The sequence below is a fragment of the Dryobates pubescens genome, chromosome 4, assembly GCF_014839835.1.
Source record: "Dryobates pubescens isolate bDryPub1 chromosome 4, bDryPub1.pri, whole genome shotgun sequence".
NCBI lineage: Eukaryota > Metazoa > Chordata > Aves > Piciformes > Picidae > Dryobates > Dryobates pubescens.
The window spans coordinates 37492337-37515965 of NC_071615.1; the positions used below are offsets into that span (position 1 = coordinate 37492337).

General features: G+C 41.9%; 1 protein-coding gene across 1 annotated transcript in view; it reads left to right on the forward strand.

The window, feature by feature from the left end:
• Positions 1-13768: 13768 nt before the first annotated feature.
• SCIN (scinderin) overlaps positions 13769-23629 on the forward strand; it is a 51965-nt gene continuing 42104 nt past the window's right edge. Inside the window, exons 1-3 of the mRNA XM_009898919.2 lie at positions 13769-13967; positions 18133-18287; positions 18683-18844. Coding sequence (XP_009897221.2) covers positions 13769-13967; positions 18133-18287; positions 18683-18844 — 516 coding nt within the window. The remainder of the gene's footprint in view (positions 13968-18132; positions 18288-18682; positions 18845-23629) is intronic.

Below are 23629 nucleotides of genomic sequence, written 5' to 3' on the forward strand. Positions count from 1 at the left end.
CTTTGAATGCACGGATCATTTTTGCTTCCAAGCAACCAGAATGCATTACTAAAATTTATATGTCATTAAGTTTAAATGACCCCTTTGTTTCAGTCTTCCTTTTAGCCCTCTCCTAAGTTCTCCAGCAACAGAAAGCTCTTGTGTAGGGCGGACAGCCGTGGGGTATGTTAATGATTAAGTAAATTCACTGGAAAGGTTTGAAAAAGAATGCAAATAACTAACTCTATGGAAATAGCTCCAATGCATGCAATATATTTATTCCAAGAAACTATATCCCCTGTGTTTTTAGTATCACAGCTGCTATCTCCAGAAGGGTGCTCTCTTTCTGTTCATCTTCCTCATCTGTATTGCAAAAGGAAGCCACTGGACTCATTTTGAGACCAGGAGATAGGAATTGTGTAATTAAAGAACTTCAGGGTAATGGAAAAGCTCAATTCCTGTCAACTCAAAAGCTTGACATGTTAACAAGTTAATTAACAGTTAATTAGATCTCCTAAATCTTGCATTTTTTAAACAGAAATTTTACCAGTGTATTTTTTACCTTGCCCAAGCCCAACATGTGAGGTTTACTCTGCAGTTCACTTCAGTGTTCTTGGTTCTAGGCATGATGGCTTATCTGATGTTCCAATAATATATTCTGGTTCAAGTACATTATGAAGCTCATTTACCAAATCTTATAACAAGTTACTCCAGAGATCCTTTAAATCCAAAGTTAAAATCACAGCATCTAAACATAGGTAAGTCTTTGACAACAGGAACGCTCATCGAGTTAAAGCAATTGAGAGTCAGTATGTGAACAGCAGGAGGAAGAGGTAAAACCCCTCTACTGCCTGAAGTATCCTTGGATGAAGCTTAAAGCCTGAACAGCAGTGTTTTTCCCAAGTTTCAATATCAGACAAAGTGTGGATCCTAGTTCTAAATAACAGACGCAGATCAGGGAAGATACACCAGTTCACTCATCCAATGACTCATTAGCTCAGAGACCTGCTTGGCAGTGTAGGTTTGTTGATAAGACTGCAGTTTCAAACTTGTAATCCTGGTTTACTCCCAGGCAACGGAATCAAGTCCAATATCTGCTCTCTTCATTGTACATGCTGTGCAACACAGTTCATATCTGCATGCCTGCTATGGTGGATACTCCATAAAGGGATGCCTGCCCATTAGTGTAGTTTCTGTAGCTTCACCTTTTCATAAGGATAGGTTATTTGGAAATAATTAACTACGCATTAGTTAAAGCACACACATAAACCACTGCTTTCTTTGTACATTCACGACAAGATGGGGGCAGGGGGGAGAATACTTTTTTGGCATGTCATCTTTATCATAAATGTCTGGGTGCCCCCTTTTTTTGTTGTTGAATCCTATCTGATTAACGAAAAACATAGCTTAACAAATCCTAGAGTCTAGACAGTTTGTCCTCATAAATGCTGTTTGCTTAACATTTTCAGATCCTGGACTTGAAGCACTGAAAAGAAAGAAAGAAGGACTCTGGTAGCAGATTTCTTACACACAAGCCTTCTGAAAGCTAATGGAATCCACAGCTGCTACTACCAAAGAATCCTTAGCTGCCTAAACCTGCTTCATTTACGGTTAGTCACATTAAAAGACAACTTACTGCTTTTCTCTGCATCAAAAGATTTACAAAATTATTTTGTATCATTGTTACTGTGATAAGTATTATTACTTCTGATTTACATTGGGTTTAGAGTGTTTTGGATCACTCAGTAGCTGAACCTGAGGGTACAAGTGGCATGTCCCAGGGGAATTCTCACTTTCCTTTAGATTTTAGAATAGAATAGAATAGAATAGAATAGAATAGAATAGAATAGAATAGAATAGAATTGAATAGAATAGAATTAACCAGGCTGAAAGAGACCTTTGAGATCATTGAGTCCAACTATCATCCAACACCATCTAATCAACTAAACCATGGCACCAAGAACCCCATCCAGTCTCTTCCTAAACACCTCCAGTGATGGTGACTCCACTACCTCCCTGGGCAGCCCATTCCAATGGCCAATCTCTCTTTCCATGAAGAACTTCTTCCTAACATCCAGCTTAAACCTCCCCTGGCACAGCTTGAGACTGTGTCCTCTTGTTCTGTTGGTGGTTGCCTGGGAGAAGACACCAGCCCCCACCTGGCTACCACCTCCCTTCAGGTAGTTGTAGACAGCAAGAAGGTCTGCCCTGAGCCTCCTCTTCTCCAGACTAAGCAACCCCAGCTCCCTCAGCCTCTCCTCACAGGGCTTGTGCTCCAAACCCCTCCCCAGCTTTGTTGCCCTTCTCTGGACAGAGTATAATTCTGTTTCTACCTCCTGTTGACTTTGATGGAGTCTGGAAGGATAATTTCTTGAGGAACATGTCATTATTTCAGCCTTTAGAAGAAAATTATACAGCACTGCCCAAGGCAATTCATCGGTATGTCCACATTAGAATGTTCACATTTTGGAAACTCCCTGCCCTCTCCATGCAAAAGCTGATGATCAGCAGTGTGTGCCAAACCAAATCCTTTCCACACTTCCTCCTCACAGGATAGGAACAGTTGCTTTGCTCTTGACTCAAATTACTACAGGAGTGATTGCTGAAAGGTAGTTTCAATTCCTTTTGCAAACACCATGTAGGGATGCTGAATGTGGAAGGGGGAAGCACTTTTCAATCATGGTCTGCGTTATTGAGAGATTTGGAGGCATATCCAAAGCTAGAGTTGGCCTCAGATCTCTAGATCTGCACAGTAAATGCACCCAAGATAGTGATTTAGCATAGGAAAACTGCATCTGAAGGGGGCTACAAGAAAGCTGGGGAGGGACTTCTCAGGATATCAGGTAGTGATAGGACTGGGGGGAATGGAATGAAGCTGGAGGTAGGGAGATTTGGGCTGGATGTGAGGAGGAAGTTCTTCACCATGAGAGTGGTGAAGCCCTGGAGTGGGCTGTCCAGGGAAGTGCTTGAGGCCTCATCCCTGGAGGTGTTTAAGACCAGGCTGGATGAGGCTCTGGCCAGCCTGATCTAGTGTGGGATGTCCCTGCCCATGGCAGGGGGGTTGGAACTAGATGATCCTTGTGGTCCCTTCCAGCCCTGACTGATACTATGATACTATGAAATTGAATTGTTTTGTCATTTCCAAAAGCCAGTGAGCTGCACACCAGTGTGGAAGGCTTACTACACTTGTAAAAAACAATGATCTCATAGCACTCTGTACACTGTTGTAGAGTTGAGCACTTCTCCAGAATTTCCCTGTTGCAACCCTTAATGGGAAAAGAAAAATGTGTAAGTTTTTCACTTTAAAAAAGGGCTTATTTTTTTGTTAGAGAGAGCTTCCTTCTAGCCAGGGAGAAATTGCATTGCATCTACAGACACTTGTTTGAAATTTGGAGTTCCCCAAATTTGGGTTTGGAAATAATAAAGTCTTCAGTCTGCCTGGAAAATCCCTGTTTTCTGAATGCCAGGCTCTGAATTTCCAGTGTTCCTGAGGAAAAGAGGAACAAGCTTGTGTTTCACCTCTGTGCCCAACACCTCATCTTCAAAAATGTTGATAGCAGAGGTATATCTTTGTTTTGACTCCAGAATGGGGGTAGCCCCTTGCACTTGCTTACAGTGAGGAGTGAGACACAGAGGCATGTTACAGACACTCATTTCCTGGCTTAGGCAACTTCACTTTTTCATCAGAGGAGCCAGGAAAAAGCCACAATGCAAGTTGCTGGAGCCTCTGGGGTACAAAGGTCTTAAGGAAATGAAGGTGCCACATATATAATAAGAGATATCTTAAGAATCTAAACTGAGACTTGTGAACCTAAGAGTTCCTTGAAAATACTGACCCAGTTTGTTCACCTGCTTTGATGTAATTATGACATATACTATACGACATATGCTATATGACATATACTGCATACAGCTCAGAAAGCATTATTTCTACTGAGAGGACAGATATCTTGGTTCCAAACTCCCACACCCCGGGCATGTCATTGCCCATTGCAATGGTTCATAGTTGCACAGGTTAGAAGCACAGCACCTGAGCAGAGTGCTGTGGCAGCTATCCATGCTGGCCCCACCTTAATATCCTCTTGTCCCTCTGTTGCACATCCAAATTCTTCCAGAGCCCCAAAGGGGCCTGGGATTCTCCCTCAGATCTATTTGCCATTCACATTGGTCTCCATCTCCCTTGACATGCTTCACAAAGCTCTTAAGCCTCAGAGAAAGTGGAGTGTAATCTTTGTTTCAAGGAGTGTCTGAAGTGGTGTTCTTATGCCTCAGCAGTTGGAGACACATGAAAAATCTCTTCATCCTTTCTACTTCTGTGTTCTCATTGTGGGTGCGTGACTGCAGTGTGGCTGATTTTGCTGATGATGATGTCAGTCATTGGGCATACAGTCAGCTGCAGAGTGGACATCTATTAGGTCAGCATATGAGAAGTTTCTACTTCCATTACCAAAAATGTTGCTGATCTAGAATCTATTCCAGTCAGTTGGTATTTTTCCATTGACTGTGATGTACTTTGGCACAGGCTTATGGAAGCAAGTTATTCTGTTTTAGGCAGCACAATTGGATTGGTCCTCTCAAATTGCTTTATCAAAATGTCTAAGTTTATATTAATGCAGAGACTCCATGTGGATACTTTCTGAAATACTAAAAGGAGGAAGCAGGGTTAGAGGTTAACTATAAATACGCTGATCTCATCAATGACCAGAAGCAGCAAGCGGTACACACAAGCATGTTCAGAGCTACCACCCATACATACTGATTTGATAAAGACAAATCAGTAGCCTTGCTAAGTATTATCCTGTAATATTTTGTATATGTATAGAACTTATCCTACATAAATTCTGTATGAAACAGAAATATCTCCAAGTCTCTGTTCAGGACAACCTCACTCACGTACTTCAAATTCAGTGTTTCTCTAAAGCTGTTGCACTTTAGGCTAGAGTTAGCCATGTGTCCCGTGATTTCTTGAACTGAGATCCTGATGATTGCCATGCAGATTAAAATCTGTATCCGAATTATACACAGGACTCCTAATTCTGATCTAATATCTGCCAGCATTTCTATAACCTTCTTTACATTTCATTTGCCACAAATTAATGCCCAAATTAGAACCATAGAACCATAAAATTATTTAGGTTGGAAAAGACTCTTCAAGATCATCAAGTCCAACTTAGTTCAGCTAAGTCACTTCTGTATATCCACCCTGCACCACAAACCCATACATTTGAAAAATTAGGCACATACACACAGAATACTCAGATGGTCAGCAAATTGTAGGTACTGAAATGGTCCCAGGATCATACTGGTTGGGCTGAAAGTGTTAATATCTTTGTCACACTAAGCCTTTGAAATAACAGATTTTTGTGCCTTTCCTGTGGAACAGAATCATAAAAAGACACAAAACAGTCAATCTGACTAACAATAGACTGGCAGGCTGAAGCTTAAAGAATTATTAGTAATTTATTAAGATCTTTCTGAGCCCTGATTTAAAAAAAAATGGTTAAGGTAGCAGGTTTGTTTGCAATAAAATCTCTCATCTTGACCACAATTAAAATTAACAGACTGGGGAAAAAAAATGTAAGGAATAATTTTGTGCCAGATAATTCTCTGCTCCATTAAACATTGCTTTTGATGCTAGCAGTATGGTAATTTTGTTACCTTAATAACACCACTGCAGTTTGCTTTAACGCTGTGCTGCTTGGTTCAAATAAGGAAGAAAAATATTCATTTGTTGTAAAAGAGCCTGTTTTTAAAAGGCACTAATTGCATCTCAAAAGGCACATAGGAGAGCTGTGTAATGCTGAATAAAGGAGTGGAGCCTAAATGAGAACTGTTGCGGGATGCCTCTTCTCAATTAGATAAGACTAGTATCTTCTTTCACTGTGCCACGAACTACTGGAACAGCTCAGGAAGTGCTGGGAATATTCTGGCTGAATTTTGTGCACACCATATTGAAGGCACAAGTTCAACTGTGACAAGAAGCAAAGAGGAGACTGGAGAGGAGGAGGGTGGCTAGCTGTGGAGAGAGGGGCTTGGAGAAGGCAGTGGGAGGCATGGAGCTGGAAAGGCTGCTGTTGCTTCAGGATGCCTGCACATGGTTCCTTTCATAAAGGGCCACGTTAGTTTTAGTACCATGGGATTTCCTCAAGTTACAAACCAACAGGCAGCGTGTGAAACACACAAGGTCTACTCTGTAACTGTTTAAAACATAAAGCTTTATAAACATTGAAGTGCACTTTTCCTCCACAGAGGCCTTTTCTTAGTTGGAAAAATAAAACAAGGAAGTGCCTGTGATGTAGGTTGTACTAAAATTATACTTAGCAGAATAAACTAATGTGTAATAGTGTGCTCCTCAGATGATGCTTTACCTATCATCTTCTGCTTTGTAAAGAGGAACAGTTTATTTTCACTTGCTTCCTACATGGCTGAAGAAGGTATTAACTAAGTATGGTGGTACTCCTTCAATGTTCATCTCAAGAGATGGACAGGAAAAGAGCAATCACCTGGCAGCCAGTGGAAAGTCAAAACATGGAGCCATAAACAGTTGCATTCCTGTACGTGTTTTCCTGAGAGGATAATTGTCCTTGATTATAGTTATGTACCTTTGAAAGTAAATAACAAACAGCATTACTAGGGAAAATAACTAGAAACAGAGACATTCCAAGGACACCAAAGAGATTTTTCTTTTCCCAGCAGAGGAAACTTTCTGGCCTTGTGGAAAGGGCAAAGAAGGAAAGGGAATATAATGGCCTGGTGTACTTCAAAATAATGTGTACATATGCTCCTCTCCTTCTTATCGTGTCTGAAAGCTGGCTGGCATGCCCTGTGTGAAACATGAGCCCAAATACACAGAGTCTGTGTAATCACATGATGTTTGCAACCTTACATTGAATGAGGAAAAAGTTTCTCTTGAATCTAGGAAGAGTTGGACTATCCAATGCAATGTCAAGCACACAGTCCATGTTCGTAGCATTATTGATAGAGGGGAAGTAAGGGGATGATAAATGCTGGAGACATAACTCCATTTTTTTCCAGTTAGAGGATTTACTCTGGGAATCAATCCTAATCCTAACTAGAATTGAGTCTGTAAATGAGATATGCGTTTCACTGTCTCATATCAATTATGCATTTTATCTCACAGTATTTTATCAGCTATCTGCCCTTTTTCAGTGGACTAACAAATTGGAATAGGACTCAGGAGAACAGGCTCTGCAGTGGTGATACACTTGTGTCCCTGAGGATACGTCTTCTCTAGAATAACAGGCTCCCTAAAACAAGAAAATGTATTGATTCTCACAAGATTATATTTTTCCCTTGGAGTCTGGGGCTGAGGTAGTTGCAGGATTTGCTAATCAGACCTGAGCTGATAGGAAATGTGGGTTCTTCAGACTTTATCATGACAAAAATTTGTTCCTAATTAGTGGCAAAAAACCTAACATACTAACCTAAAATACTGCTCCGTGCTTTCCCTTGTCAGTTAGATTTATGAAATCAACATTGAAATGAATGTTGTGTTGACAGTACACATTTAATGTCAAGGCACCTTCATGCTTTCTATGCACACAGCTAACCAGAAAAGGGAGAGGTCAACGTCTTTTCCCGTAGCTACATCTCAGACTCTTGAAAGAGGAATCAGTCCCATGCTTTGATTTAAAATAGATCTTTCAACAGACCTCTTGAGCAACATCAAGACCTCATCTTGAGCATACATTACCAAAAGGTAACTATTATAGAAGCTGCCTCCAGCAGATTTGCAGATCTCAGCTGCTTTTTTGTGAATGAGTATACTTTCTATATTGGCGAGAAAAGGAAGAAGTTAATTTCATAAATCTGGTGACTCTGATGGAGAAACAAAGTTATGGATGCCTTTGATCTCCTTCAGAAAGTGTTGAGATCTGCTAAACCCCTCACTTAATCTGGAAGGGCTGATCAAGGAAGACCCAATCAATCAATCAGGGTTTAACTCCCTACTTCTTTCCATCCTCTGTAAGATAAAGTGATGTCACTTCATCTTTCATAATGGAAAACCATCATGATCTGATACACTCACTGCCCCTTGAGCAAAGCAAAAGGTTGATCTGGAGCAATCAGCTGATACTGACTTTTGTGTTATGACAGGGTATAACATTCAGAGTACCACGTGCATGACATGAATGGAACCAACCATTTTTCATGAGGCATTTTGTTTCACAAAGCAGGGTGCAGCTGAAACCCAGCAGTACTGGGGAAACTCACAAAAAGACAGTGAAAGAAGTTTTGTAGCAATAACCAAAGTTTCAACTGATGTGAAGTGTCTTTGTGTTAATGTGACTTTCTGAGTAATAATTGTGGCCAATACCTCTGAATCTTTCTTAATCAAGAAAGGCCTTTCCATTTATTTTTTTTTCCAACCAAGATTCAATGATTCATTGGAAACTTGGACTCTGCAAAGAGCTGGAGATTTTCCTCACCAAACCATATCTAAATATAAGGAAGCAAACTTAAGGATCAGTGGGATGATTTTGGTGAGACTTACTGAGTCGTGTATCTATAGGGAACAGCAGGATTTGTTCCCATAGCAGACAGGTTCTGGCTTTGCTAAGGCTTCTGCTGTTGAAGCTGGGCTACTGAGCAGAAGGGTTTCAGAGATGTTGAGAGAATGGAGAAAATTAGCAAGAGGTAACATCATTTTATACTCTGGGCCTGATAATTTGGCTTTTAAATCTGTATTGCCTAATTCTCCTCCTGTTCAGCATTCAGTGATTTAAAAATATTTTTTAATTTCTTTTTTTGTTAGAAATACATTAGAGATAAAAAATTAGCTTAGCTCTGTGAACTGACTTGCTGCACGTGAGGTAAATCTGAAATAACTATTGATTTGTAATTCAGCAACAGAACAGATGAGAACAGGGGCTGCCCACTCCACCTGTTTGGACAAGGCAGTTCTTTTGACACATGTACTGTGTACAGAAAACTGCAATATGAAACTGGAGGAAAAACCAAACATCTGTAATCCCATTGTTGAAGCAGGGTCATAGAGTTGAAGAGGGTGTTTGGCTTGTGTGGTGAAGAAAAAATAAGCTTTGTAGAAGGAGACACTTGTGACACATGAAAATATTCTCTCCTCACATTTCTTTTTCATGACTTCCATTGTTAGTTCCTGGAACTGTAATGCAGCACACAGCATCAGCCTTGTAGAAGGACTTAAACCTTGCATGATCCACACTTGTTTTGGTTTGAGGCTGGATGCCTTTAAGAACAACAGAGTTCCTTCAGATCCTCCAGAAGGGACTAGATGGACCCAGGAAATTGTAACTTTGTTATCAGATCCCATAATTCTGCAATGTCTATATAAACTGGCTGCAGAGTCAGTTTCTCCCCCTTTCCCCTCTCTCTCTGCTCCTGGGAACATGCGGTGGGTTATTGCCTTGCGGAAGAGGTTTGAGGCCTGGCAAAGCTGCCAATTCTGGCCTAGCTTGGGGGGGCAGTGGGGCATGGGGAAGGGGGGCATTTGTGGTGTTGGGTTTTGGCCTGGTTTGATGGAGGTTTGGAGAAAGCTTTGGCCTATGGAGATTTTTGGATAACCATGGCCGAGGTGGACTATGGATTTTGTGTATTTTACATGCTATGTAAGGTTGTATTTAGTTACAAATAGTATTTGCATTTAGTAGTTCTCTCTAATCCGGTGTGGAGTATTTTTCTTTAACTCCTTTGATAAGGGTTAAAGAGCACCTGTCTTGCTCCTTAAATGTAGACAATACTGAAAGTTATTCCTGCTGGGAGAGATGCTGGAGCTCAGCTTCTGAGCTCCTTGTGTGCATCACCTGGAAACATCACCTTGTTTTCACAGAATCACAGAATCACCAAGGTTGGAAGAGACCTCAAAGATCATCAAGTCCAACCTGTCACCACAGACCTCATGACTAAACCATGGTACCAAGTACCATGTCCAATCCCCTCTTGAACACCTCCAGGGATGGTGACTCCACCACCTCCCTGGGCGGCATATTCCAATGGCTAACAACTCTCTCAGTGAAGAACTTCCTCCTCACCTCAAGCCTAAACTTCCCCTGGCACGGCTTGAGATTGTGTCCTCTTGGTCTGGTGCTGGTTGCCTGGGAGAAGAGACCAACCCCCTCCTGGCTACAACCTCCCTTCAGGTAGTTGTAGAGAGCAGTAAGGTCTCCCCTGAGCCTCCTCTTCTCCAGGCTAAACAATCCCAACTCCCTCAGCCTCTCCTCATAGGGCTTGTGCTTGAGGCCTCTCACCAGCCTCGTGTAAAATCAGAACTCAGTACATTGCATTCTGTTTTTTCACATGCACATACCCATACCCTGCACATACACAGTGTAAGACAGCAATATTTTAAGTGAAAAAGATCTCTTCATCAATATAAGAAAAAGGCTTTGGAAGTAATTTAGTAAAATTAAATGGCAAAGGTTTTCAAAAGTCTTTGAATTCTCATACCAAAGCTTTAAACTCAATGCAAGTTTGAATCTCTGCTGGTTTTAATGACTTAGTGAGGAGCAGAAACATCTTCTGATATTCCTGTGTAACTTGTTAGATAATTGCACTCAGGACTTGGAAAAATGCAGGCATTTAAAGATGGCCATATCTCAAAAGGTACAGTCAGGCAGGTAGGATTCCATGGATTTTCACTCTGCGACTGTCCTCCTGGTCTGAAGCAGCACCCCATTGCCATATCCCCTTTCTCACTGGGGAAAAGGAGTGAGGCAAAATTATTTCCCTTTGTTACCCCAAGCTAAAACAGCACCATGGCCTTTGCTATACTTCTGAGAAGGCCATAGTTCATCAGCAAAATACGATCATGGGACAATAGAACAGAATTCTTTGAAATGTTAAGGTACTCTGAAATTCCATTACAGCACAATATCTAATGAGTGCAGTAATTACAGTTTGACCCAGGACATCCAAGTAACAAAAATTATGTTGCTTTGTAGTACCCTCCACTTCAATTACTACTCCAAACAACATGCAAAAGCACATTAAAACAATAATATTATTTATGAATGTACAATTCCTAGGATACTTCCCTCTCTCTTTTTTTTCCCCCTCTCCAAAATTTCACTTTCAAATAACTGCATCTTAGAAACCTCTTGATTATTTAAAATGTTCTGGGAGGCTGTATAATGTTACAAATGTCAGTGCCTATTTTTACTACAAAATATATATATATATATATATATATATATATATATATGGAAATGGATTAAGGCAAAAGACAGGACAGATTTCAAAAGTGAGATTTCAAAAGCAAGATTTGTCAACAGATAAATGTAATGTTGAAGAGTACTAACAAATATCTTGGCACATTGGATACAAACTTCAACCCATGGGGTTTTTTGCTAGCAGCCAGTAAGTCATCACATAAGTATGTCATCCTAGGAAGACAAACCTGAGCATGAGAAAACTTTGCTGTCAGTGCTAACATTGTTGTGTCTGAGTAGTATCACAGACCCCAAGACAAAAACAGTTGAACTTGTGCCTTGAACCATTGTCTGTAGGTGTGTGATACTGGGCACAGACAATGCTGGACAAACAGCATTAGTGTGCATCTTATGACAAGCAAGGAGGACAATGAGAATTGTATTTGGTCTGTTGGTTGAAAATGTAAAGGTGGAACAAAGAGATATCAGTTTGACTCAGCTGCCTCCCTGCAGTGTGTGCACAAGCACTCTTAGCTTGGCACGAGGGGCAGAACAGGTAGTAAACACGACGCTGCATAATGCCAGGCTGGTTTGGCTCAAGTATGGGCAAAACCTGGCACACTTCCAAAGTGAGTGCCACTTGCCAACTTCAGCAAAACTTGGGAGTGTGTGTGGTAAGTTCTATCTGCACTGTCTAAAGCTAACTAACACAAAGAATGTAAAAACTCATAGAAAGAGAAAAACTGTTTGGCGTAATTAAGTGAGTAAAAGTGAAAAGAACAACTGGCATAAATGGAAGGATAAATCTGAGAAACCACATATGAACATTTCAACTCATCTGGTACCAACCATATTGAAACTGGAACTACTGGAATTTTTTGGCTGTTCTTCCTATTTATTTTTTTTCCCTTCTTCACGTGGTGAACAGTCTGGAGAAAAGCATGGTATTGTGGAGGTGTAGTGCTTTATCAAGTAGGCTCAGCCTCACCAAGCCCTCAGGCCTGGCAGAATGAGGGATAACATGTGTGGCTTTGAACTGGTGGTGGTGAACTGTAACATGCCCAGCTGGACCTTGGACAAAGCAGAACACCCACAGGTTCCTTTTTTAAACAGTGGTGACACTTGCCTCTGTCTGGCAAGCTGGTGACAGGATGCTCACCAAAACAGGAGGTAGTAGTGGCATTGTGTAATGGCATCATTTCCCTCAATAGCTAATCTCTACACCAGACAGTATGAAAGGAAGGCAGGGATGATTTCTTAGATGTGCTTTTTAATCTTTTTGCCAGGGCAGATGCTCGCCAGCTGCTCTGTTACATTCAGCAGTGCCTGTCCCTCTGCACTGAGGTAGCCTTGATTTGCCCATGGATGGATAACGGCACCCTGCTTGTACTAACGTGCTAAACCAAACTGTCAGGGAAATCACAAGCCTCAAAATTAATCCAGGTGGATTAATTAAGGTAATGGACCTAAACATAACCTTTTCTGAAATGTATCCTTTGATATATCAACAGCTTGAGGTGTACCTATCTCTATCCCATCCAGACTAATCTGCCTCCTACGCATCTCAGATAAAAGCAGTGATTTGGCCTAATTTTTGTGTTGCAATGACCTGCCAGGATGACATACCATCCATTCATAAAGGACAGGTAGAAAGTGGGTTTAATCCTTTTGGATTGTTGTTGTTTGGATTTGGCAAAACACCAGCACAATACTTTCCATGTTCTGAGGAAGGGAAATGTTCACAAATTCTGGGCTTCATCTAGAGTCTTAAAAACAAAGAACTCAACCACTCAACCAACCAAAACCCAACCCCAAACGAAACAAAAAATCCCAACAACCTCACAAGAATTTCCCCCCAAGTAAACAAGATTCCTGGCAATATTGGACAAACAGAACAAAATCACTGGATGGAGGATGAGAGTTGTGCTCTGCCATTCCGATCTGGGGTAGAAAAGGAACCCAAGAGTGAGGGCAAGCTAGGAAAATGTGTTCTGATACAAGCAGCTTGCAAACCCAAGGCAGATGTTATAATTGTATGAGCAACAGGCACAGCAGGGTAACACCAGTATGTATTGGGATAGTACACGCTATCAGGCATTGGAATAGGTTGACCAGGGAGGGGGTGCAGTCACCATCCCTGGAGTTGTTCAAGAAGTGTGTGGACATGGCACGTTGGGACATGGCTTAATGGGCATGGTGGTGTTAGGCTGATGGTTGGACTCGATGATCTTAAAAATCTTTTTCAACTGAAACAGTTCTGCGATTCTGTAGGCCATCTGTGCGTTGCTTTCTTCTGATTTTTCTTTCTCGCTTTAGAAACGTGAGAAATGGCCCATTTGCAGGCAAGGAGGCTGATTTTTGTAGCCCCCTCTACAAGAGCTTTTGTGGCACAGCAAGACAAGGCGTGCCGGTGAGCTTTGTAGACGTGTTCGAACCCAGCCGACAAACGGAGGCTCACCCAGCCCGCCCCGGGCCCGCCCACAGCAGCCGAGGAGCGGCGGCGCATCCTCTCCCGGGGCTCCCCACCCGGGGCGGCTGCCGGGCAGGGCCAGCCCCGCTCCGCCCGAGGGGCCGGACCGAGCGCTATAAAGGCGGTGCTGAGGGACCTACCGGCGCTGGCGCTTTTCGCCTCTCTCTTTAGCATGGCTCCCGACCGGCTCTCGTCGGTGTTTGCCGATGCCGGGCGGCAGAGCGGGCTGCAGGTGTGGCGGGTCGAGCAGCTGGAGCTGGTGCCGGTGCCGCCCAGCCGCCACGGAGACTTCTTCGTGGGGGACGCGTACCTGGTGCTGCGCACCGTCCGCCGCGGCGCCGACGCCGCTTACCGCCTGCACTACTGGCTCGGTAGGCAGCGGAGCGATGCGGGTACTGCGCTGGCTGAAGTTTCTCGGGGCTGCGCTGGCCCCGAGAAAGGTGGACATGGGCTTGCTTTGCGATACTAGTTTGGAAGAGTGGTGAAGGGTTGAAGTCGAATCTTGGCTGCATTCAATCGAGGCTACCAAGTGAAATCCTGCTTTCCTTCAGATGAGTTTTCTTTCTTTTCTTTCCGCTAGCACCAAAACTTCATCTCTGCCATCTCCCTGTGGCATTGTTGCGCTGCTTTGTGTCCCGATGTTGCCCTTTTTCCAGCTGTATTAATTTGCCTTCTGATGATACAGAGACTGGAGGCAAAATTGCTAGGTTCCTGTAAAAGCTCTTCAGTCGTACAGCTGTGTAAAAGCAACTGGGAACAGTGGAATTGGGCTGATGTCTCTTGCTTTCAACCTCAACTAGCACAGTGTTTGCAGTAAACTACAAGTCTGGCATAAGGATGCACTTTAGGTGGCTTCCTCATCTTTTGGAAGTTTCTTGAGACTTCCTGTCTGGTCACCAAATCATCTGACCATAGTGGTTGCTGCATAGCTGCCTGAAGTTCCACCACCAAAAATGTTGTGTTTGTAGACAATTATATCAGTGAATGGACATAAAGACAGGTCAATGTGTGTTAACATTAATGTGTTTGAGTTGCTGTGGTTCTTGTGCTTTTGGATGCATTGGAAAAGGACAGCAGGTAAAGCTGGGATTGTTTCTGCGTATATATTTGAAGCTTGTGTAGTTCTGCATGTGTTATGAGTTATCCAGCTGGCATGTGGGACAATTTCTGTCTCTGACAAGAGAATAATCATAGATTTAATTTCTAGCAGATGTTTTCTTGTCAACAGTACTGCTAAATAATAGCAGAGTTTGACTCTTTAGACCTTGGATAAGAAGTTTATGTAGTAGTTCAGGTAGAGTAAATGCTTCCCAGGGAAAGATGTGAGGGCTCTTGGCAACTGGAAATGAAATCCAAACAGTGACTGATGTTTGCACTAATTAAAACCTCCTTGTTGTTGGATAAAGAGCTTTAGTTGTACATGCTAATGCACATCCCATGCTGATGTGATGTCCATATATTGTAAATGGCTGCAGGTAATTGCACGTGTTGCTCTTGCACAGCTGGCAGGGTGGCAGCAGGGTGGCTAACTGCTGGGGAATCCCTTCCTGCTTGCAAGGGACTCCAGCAGTGGGGAAGAGATTCTCAAATACTGCTGCAAGCTTAATAGCAACAGGAGACCAGAACTTCATACAAAGTGTATGCAGAAGGGCAGAAATGCAGTCACACCTGGGGCAAGACTGACTAATTTTGGAGGTTTTGCTGACTGATTTGCACCACTGTCAGGTACATCAGACTTTACTCTCATAAACAAAGGTTGTATAACCTGTGGGCCAGAAAAGCTTCAGCAGGGTCTTTCTGAAGACTTCCCATAAGCTTTCTCTAAACAGTTAGTAGTTATCAGTCAGACTCTGGGATGGAAAGAATTCTTGTGAAAAGTCCTGCTGACTTTGGCCTTTGATACTTAAAATGGCCTTGCCATTTGTTGACACAGTCCTGCTTGTCATCTGTGGCATGCCATATTGTGTGGGCCTCATTTGATGGGCTCTGGGTCTGAGCACATTTCATCAAAAATGACCCCAAATTCAGAATAAAAGCAGAGCATTGAGTTTTCATATTATAGAGTGGCAGACGTCCTCCTAATAATCAAGAGATTAGAAGGAGGTCTAGACCATGGGAGGATACTTTGGGACCTTCATGTGCTGCCAGTCTTGTGCTGTGACTAGCATTCTAGGGTTAAATCAGTTATTCCATTGGTCCAAAGTTTCTTATGTGAAAGCCAATGTTATACCAAGTATCTCACATGTGGTGATTTGCTGCCCAGGTCAGATAATTTCTGAATGAGCAACTCCGATGTGGTAGCTGTATCCATTTTTAATTTTGAGAGACCTTGGCTTGGGTGTCTGCACTGGCACTTGAGGGAGGTCTCAGTAGCTAACCTACTAATGCAGAAGGAGTTGTCTCAACTCGAAACTTACTAGTGGAAACAGCAGGCACCATGCCATTATGAGGCTACTTGTGGGAGTAAGGTTGGCTATACCTCACTTAGAATCTTTAATAAAACTATGCATGGTGTTTTTAAAGTAGAGATTAAGTGATATGATCTAGTGTGTGAACCAAGACCTAGACTGGTAATTAATTTGTTTCCCCTTTTCTTATATTTCTGGCTTATTTATAGCTTTTTGTGCCTTAGATTATGAGGTACATCTGTTTTTGCCACAAACCTGAATAACCTATACTTGGATTGATGCTTGATTTTTTCATTTAACAATGTTCCACTGAGTGTTTTATTGCATAGCAGCTATAAGACTGAGACCAGTAGTGGTTCTTATCTTTAATGCTGTTCCAAAACCATTTTTCTTTGACTCTGAACCCTGTTGTGTAATTGCAAGCAATAAATCTGAGGGATCAGGTCCTAATTGACATAAATAACCCTTTTTATAAAACAACCCTCCAAACAAACAATAAAACCTCCAACAACAAAACAAACAAATCCCACAAACAAACCCCCAGAAAACTTTACTACCAATTTTAAGGGTGGTGTCCTGGTCTGAGAGAGCATATTGCCATGTAGCAAGTTCTGCTGTCACTGAGTGATGGGGGCATTATGATCTCTTCTGGAAATGCATTACATTAATCAGTTGTTATGGAACCTTAGTAATGAATGCTTGCCATATGTCACAAAACCCTGACGTTCTCAGAAGCTCTTGTGTTGTATCCTTCTTTTAGTAGTTTTGCATAGGCCTTGTGCTATTCTCTTCCCCATACCTCCGCTGTTCTTTAGATCCTTTCCCTGTGTTATCCTTGCTGCTTTCTGTAGGCTTCCCTTGCACCAGTGCAAAAGCCATGATGGTGGCAGTGGTGACACTGCTGTGGAGAGAAGCACAGTTGTTGGTGGGCAGAGGGGGGTAATCTTGTGGTATTTGCACAGTTGGGCCATGAGTAGAAGACTCATTCTCCCTAAGAGAGGAGCTAGGTTAGTAATACCCTTAGGCATCCCTATTCTCCTTCTCCTATGCTTTATTCTTTCCTGTTACCTTACCAACAAGCTTCTAGTGACACCAGTGACTCACTACACTGTGAGGTGACATTAACACCTCTCTACATACTCTCCCTTCTCCCACAGCCTGAGAGAGGTACCCCTGCCCAGACTGCCTGCAGCTCTATACTGTTTTTCCACTCAATCACCTAGAAGCAAAGAAATGGTGAGAAGCTGCCCTTGAGAGCTGTTGCTTGTGTACCAGCAAATTTCTCCTCTTCAGAAAGAGAAAATAAAAACTAACTGAAAAAAACTCATTTTTGCTTACTATTCAGGAGTTCTTGAGAAACCTCTGTTTTGAGACTCAATCTTAATTGTGCTCTTCCTGAAACAATCACACTGCTGAAAATGATCATTAAAAATGTATGGGTCCATGCTAAATGTTTGGTTTCAGCATGCAGCCTACTTTGCAGTGCGGTTAGGCTATTAAAACACTACGTAAGGGAGCCCATTTTGCCACAGTCCTGGGAAGAGGCTAATCTCTGGAAGGTACAAAACAAAGTATGACCTCATGAAGCAAATACCTGAGCCCAAAAGCTGCTTTTCTTTCTCCCGGCTGTACCAGGCAATCTAATAAAAGATACCTAAGCAAAATACCCTTGCTTGCATTATGTCAAGAGGACTGCTTTTGAATTATTTTAACTTGACAGCTGGGTGAGCTGATTTTAGCATAAATACATGCTTTACCATCTAATTAGTCCTCTCACATGACCTTCCTTTGTCTTTGCACTTCAACTCAAAGTCCAAAAATCATTACTGCAGACTGCCGTGCTGATTCCTCTTAATTAAAATAGTCTCTTGCTCAAAGAGGCTGAGAGGAGACCAACTTGGCTACTTTTCACTCTTTTTGCTTATGAAGGCAGTTCTACGAGTAGCTAAGAAATGGTCTGGGTAGGCATGCATTTGGTGATGAACAAGATTATGATCTTTGCTTTGCTGCAACACACAGGCTGTACAACCTGCTGACGGCATTGCCTGGTTGTCACAAAAACAACTTCTCCAACAGAATTCAAGGTTGTGTCAGTACTTTATAGGCATAATATTTCATCTTATTTCAGGGAAAGAATGTACCCAGGATGAAAGCACAGCTGCAGCTATCTTTGCTGTTCAAATGGATGACTACTTAGGAGGAAAGCCTGTCCAGAGTAGAGAAATTCAAGGATATGAGTCTACTGAATTTGTGGGCTACTTCAAAGGAGGAATCAAATACAAGGTAAAGAGCCAGCTGTCAAAATGTATTCTAAAAAGATATGTGTCATTGTCCCCCCTGTAAAACCAAACTGTCCAAACTGCAGTTCAGTATTACCTCATCTTCTGCATGATGACAAAGTGTGCTGTATATGATGTCTTCCATTTCCCCATTCATCTGAAAATCTTTTGAGGCAAAGTGATATCTGCTCCCTCAAATAAAAGGTCACACCTGAGAGTTCAGCAGCAGCAGTGTTCCCCAGTGCTGCTTTTAGTATGTTACTTTGTCTCACCTCTCCATGTGTAAAGTGTTGGGTTTGTTTTTTATTTAGTCTTACTAGCTCCTCATCTGTATCAAAATGGTAAGTGTGCACCAATCAAGCAGAAATAAACCCTGCTGCTTTGTTTTGTTTTATTCAGGCAGGTGGTGTTGCCTCTGGATTTAATCATGTTGTTACTAATGATCTGAGTGCCCAGAGGCTTCTGCATATCAAGGGACGGAGAGTTGTAAGAGCCACAGAAGTCCCCCTGGCTTGGACCAGCTTCAACAAAGGAGATTGTTTCATTATTGACCTGGGAACTGTAAGTCTTTTGTAGAGCAAAGCACTCTGAAAAATAAGAGACATAGCACCCTTTATAAGGTTTGCATCATCCTCTAGAATACACAACTAACTTTGTCATTCACTCAAACCAACAGAAATAATCTGCTTTGGAAAAGTTTTAGTGTCACAATACTCTGAAGGTTCAAAGCTACCCTAAGTGTTTTCTGAAGCATGCACAGATTATCCTTCAGAAAACAGTTTTCTTTCCCACCCAAGGCACTGGGATTTTATTTTTTTACTACTGATGTTTGAACCTTAAGCTATTCACAGTAAACCCTGACACTGTACTGACTGAATGGGATTAGTGCTAGGCTTCAGAGCAGAACACAGATTGGACCTTTCTCCTAAGAGCATTTCTGCATATTCATAAAACTTTGATTGTGGCAATTCACCCTAAGGAAACAGCTGCAAAAGAAGTCATCATAACAAACTTGTTATACAATGTGTTATGAAACTACTTGAGTATTTCAATATATTACTTAAGAAGCAATCCCATAGTTTCTGATGAAAGCAAGTAGATTTGGCACAGAAGCACATGGACAGGTAAGAGGATAATTTTGCTTGCTTCAGATGACTTAGAGTACTGTCATCTTAGTGTCAAAAAAGTCTTACAATGAATTCTGAAAGTAGTATCTGGAATGTAGATCATGCTAGCAAGATTCTAGTTACCAGTTTGAAATGATTCTTATGCCTGGCATGATGGCACATGGAAAATTAGGATCATGTGAAAGAAAATAGTTTATCTGCAAGGCACCTGCAGTTGGTCTCAACCACAGCTTCACAAGGAAGTGGTCAGTTACTTCAAGATTTCAGAGAAGAGTTCTGACCTATAGATAAAGGAGCTCTTCAGAACTCATGTTAAAAATGTGACTGTTCCTTCTGAAAAGCATGCTCTGGCATGATAATTGAATCTTATTGGTATCAAGTAGCTGTAGTGATGGTCTGTTAGAGTTTTATGATATTTAGCAGCCTCAGATAGAACGACAAGCAGTGTTTTCCTTAACATCCTATTGCTTGTATGGCACTGTAGGCTAATCAGCTGAAGTAGCCAAGTGATCAGTATGCAAACATGTCTCAATGCCACTTTGTATTAAGGATGCATAGAAGACTCAAGTCATCCATTTCACAGTTAACCTGTGAGAGATGAGAAAGTTGGAATTGAACATTGATAGAAAATGCTGAGTTTGCAGTCAAGCTGCCACACAGCTTCAATTTTCTGATTTGGAGTTAACCTCCCATATGGAGGGGTTCTACCCTGTGGAACTGGGTGTACTCCATGAATTTGACTTGTTCTGAAACTTACTGTGCCACAATGACTCAGTTCAACTAAAGTAATCACTTGGCTCACACTGCAGACGTGACAGTGATGAAACCAACTATGGGTATCCAGTGATGTTATATGTATAGCTTGGGATTCATTCCTTTTGTGAGACTTCCTTAGAGGAGAGCACTAGCATTAGGCAGTTTCAATGTGGTACAGCTTTAGAGTTGTGATTTCTAACACTGAACATACATCGTGAAGCTTTTTTTTAGTATAATATCAGTCTGGTTTCAGGTTTCCTGTTTGACAGGAGAGAGGTCAAGCAGCAATGCAACCCTGTGCCTTTGTAGGAAGAAAGATTAGATGTGAGCAACATCTAGATCTCTTCTTCACCATGCTATGGGAAGTGTCAAACTGCATGACTAAGAACAGTTCTTGATCTTGCTGTGTTAGTGGTATTTGAGGGATGGGTTTTCTTCAATGCATTAACAAGCTAAGCACTCAAATTTATAGTAATTTCATCATAGATTATTCTGTAAAGCAGGCCTTTTTTCAGGAGATGAAAAAGCCATGTCTGAAAAAAAGAAGGATTTAGTAAGGCCAGTGAAGTGCCTACAGACAAATAGGTGTGGTAGAAAATGCACTGCCACGCTGGAAATCTTGAGCAAGTTCTATAGGAACTCTATCTCAAGCTGAAATAACTGCATTTCAGATGGATATTTTCTGTTAGTGGTCCATTGTAAATAGGTGAGCCTTTACAGGAGCTCTTAATTGAATTTAGGCAATTTGGCTCAAGTAATTAATTTTATTTAATTGAAATAAAATGAACCTTAAATAAAGTTGCTCGTGAGTCATGGGATGCATTGCAAGGCAATTCTGAATCATTGTCTGAGAATAATGGCTTGTAATTGCATAAAATAATGAGCTTATGGTCAGTGCTTTTTCAATAGCAAATTATTGTAGCATGTCAAGTAAGATGAATTTCCAAGGCTTACTTTCCCCACTCTCTTAACTAATGAGAATGATGGTCTCCATGGCACTGCAAAACCACTTGTGCAGTCCATTTCCAGTTACATTTTATCAGGCCACTCATCTAATAGAATGAAAAAATATTTTCAGTTTTCCCATTAACCTTAATTACTGCAGTATTGTAAACCTATGGTTTGAGCCAAAAAAAGGAAAATTAAGAGGGGTAATAATGATCAAGAAAATTCATTATTGATCACTAAGGTTCCCCTCCTGGTGATAATGCCTCAAGTAGAAAGCTCTTGTGTGCATTTCTGGCTAGCTTCATGTGGTCTTTTCCAGCCTGGTTAATTCTGTATTCTGTATTTGCTCTTCAGGTTCTGATGGTAACTTTATATCTAGATACAAAGCCACATTTGCAACACTTCAAATACTCTGCTTAGGTCTTATGTTGCTTCTTTTGAACTATCTAGGCAGAGCAAACAGTGTCTTTAATAGGAGAGAAGTCATTAGCCGTGGTTAATGCACTGAGACCTTTCAGTTCCCTCTTCTGCAAGACCATGACCTAAGCATTGTGATCACCACATTGATGTTCCAGTGGAATGAGTGATCCAGGAAGGTGTCTGGGGTGCCAGACCCTCATTTTTGCTTACTTTCTACAAGGGATTTCCATGCCACCTGTAAGATGAACCTGAGAATTCAGGGAGCCTTTAGGGCAGGGCAGGTGAGACAAGTGCAGGGCAGTTGCTGAGAAGGCTTTGTATAGGCCTGGAGTAAAATGAGCTTTACCTTACAAGGTGCTGCTTTAGGGCATCCTGTCCTGGCATAGCTGTGCTTAAGCCCTCCTGGAAGCCATGGTTTCACACACTTCCCACCCTTTTGTTTTGGCTGGAAGGTGTTGAGGTCTTCATGGTGTCTGACCTGAGAGGCACAAGGACAGGTTTGGCAGTTCTTGGTGGCCATAAACTGTCTGGTGGTCTTCTGTTCCCTTTACCTCCAGATGCATCACCCTATCCTGCAGACATCTCCCCCTAGCCACATCCTTCTTTCTTTCTCTATCACCAAGACAAATTCTCAAAACAGAGCATGAGAGGATGTGGAAAATGACCATGAAAGGGAAGGAAAAAGATTAATCATTGTGGCATTCTGTGAACAGCAGACATACTGGTTTCCAGGCTATTTTAGTATTAGCCAAGTACATATGTTAATATAGATTCATAGAATGGTTTAGGTTGGAAGGGACCTCAAAGGTCATCTAGGTCCAGCTTTCCTGCCATGAGCAGGGACACTTTCCACTAGACTAGATTGCTTAAGGCCTCATCCAGCCCGACCTTTTGAATTCTTTCATGGAGGTTGCATCTACAACCTTCCTGGGCAACCTATTCCAGTGTGTCACCACCCTCATTGGAAAGAATTTCTTCTTAATATCCAGTCTAAACCTGTCTTTCTTAAGCTTCAATCCATTCCCTTTCATTCTATCACAACAAGTCCTTGTAAAAAGTCCCTTCACCTGCTTTCTTGTTGGTTTCCTTCAGGTGCTTTAAAGTCTTTCCATATCCTTCTTTTGTCCAGGCTGAACAGCCCCAACTCTCTTAGCCTGTCCCCTTAGGGGAAGTTCTTCAACCCTCTGATCATCTTTGTGGCCCTCCTCTGAACCCATTCTAGCAGCTCCATGTCCTCCTTATGCTGTGGACACCAGAACTGGATGCAGTGCTCCAGATGGAGTCTCATGAGAGCAGAGCAGAGGGGCAGAATCACTTTTCTTTTGATGCAGCCCAGGATATGGTTATACATGTAGCTTATACATATGAATTTCCAAGACAATGTGCTGAAGCCTTTCGTCTTTCTTGTCTGTTTTCTGAGTGATTGGCTTAAAGTGGAAAGGAAACTTACCAGTATTGTAAAGCTTAACCTACTTACACTGGTGTACAGTGGTGATATACACAATGTGAATGTTGTGATTTGCTCATAATTTGACTAGTTATCAAAACATGGAGCAGAAGTAATGGGGAGTGGCAATACAATAAAAGAACATGAAGTGATCAGCTTTTATTGTAAGCTGCTCAGCTCAGTTTGAGAAGCTGTGCTGTATGGACCCCATCTGATGTTGTATCCTTAGTGAGCAGCAAAAATATTCTCTACACATTTGTTCAGACAGAGCTTTGTAAAAATGTAAGACATTATTCCCTCTGGCTGACTTCTCTCTTCATAGGAGGCATCAACAGTTTTGTCATTCCATCGAAGGTCTGCTCGTGAAATTCTACCCTTCTACCCAAGGGAAGAATGCAGATGGTGAGGTGGTAACTATCTCAAGCTAAATGAAGACTGAAGGTAGACTGCACTCAGTTGTCCATACTTCCCATTCCTATAGTGGTGCTTATAAACTGATTTATAATCAGCCAAGAGGCTGCTGGCTTGACATTTAAGAGCCTGCTGTGTGCTTAAACACAGTATCTTGTGCCATTCAGCAATGTCTGTGCTTCTCAAGGGCTCCATGAATCACAAGTGCAAATTATGATATTAGAACTCAAAAGTATG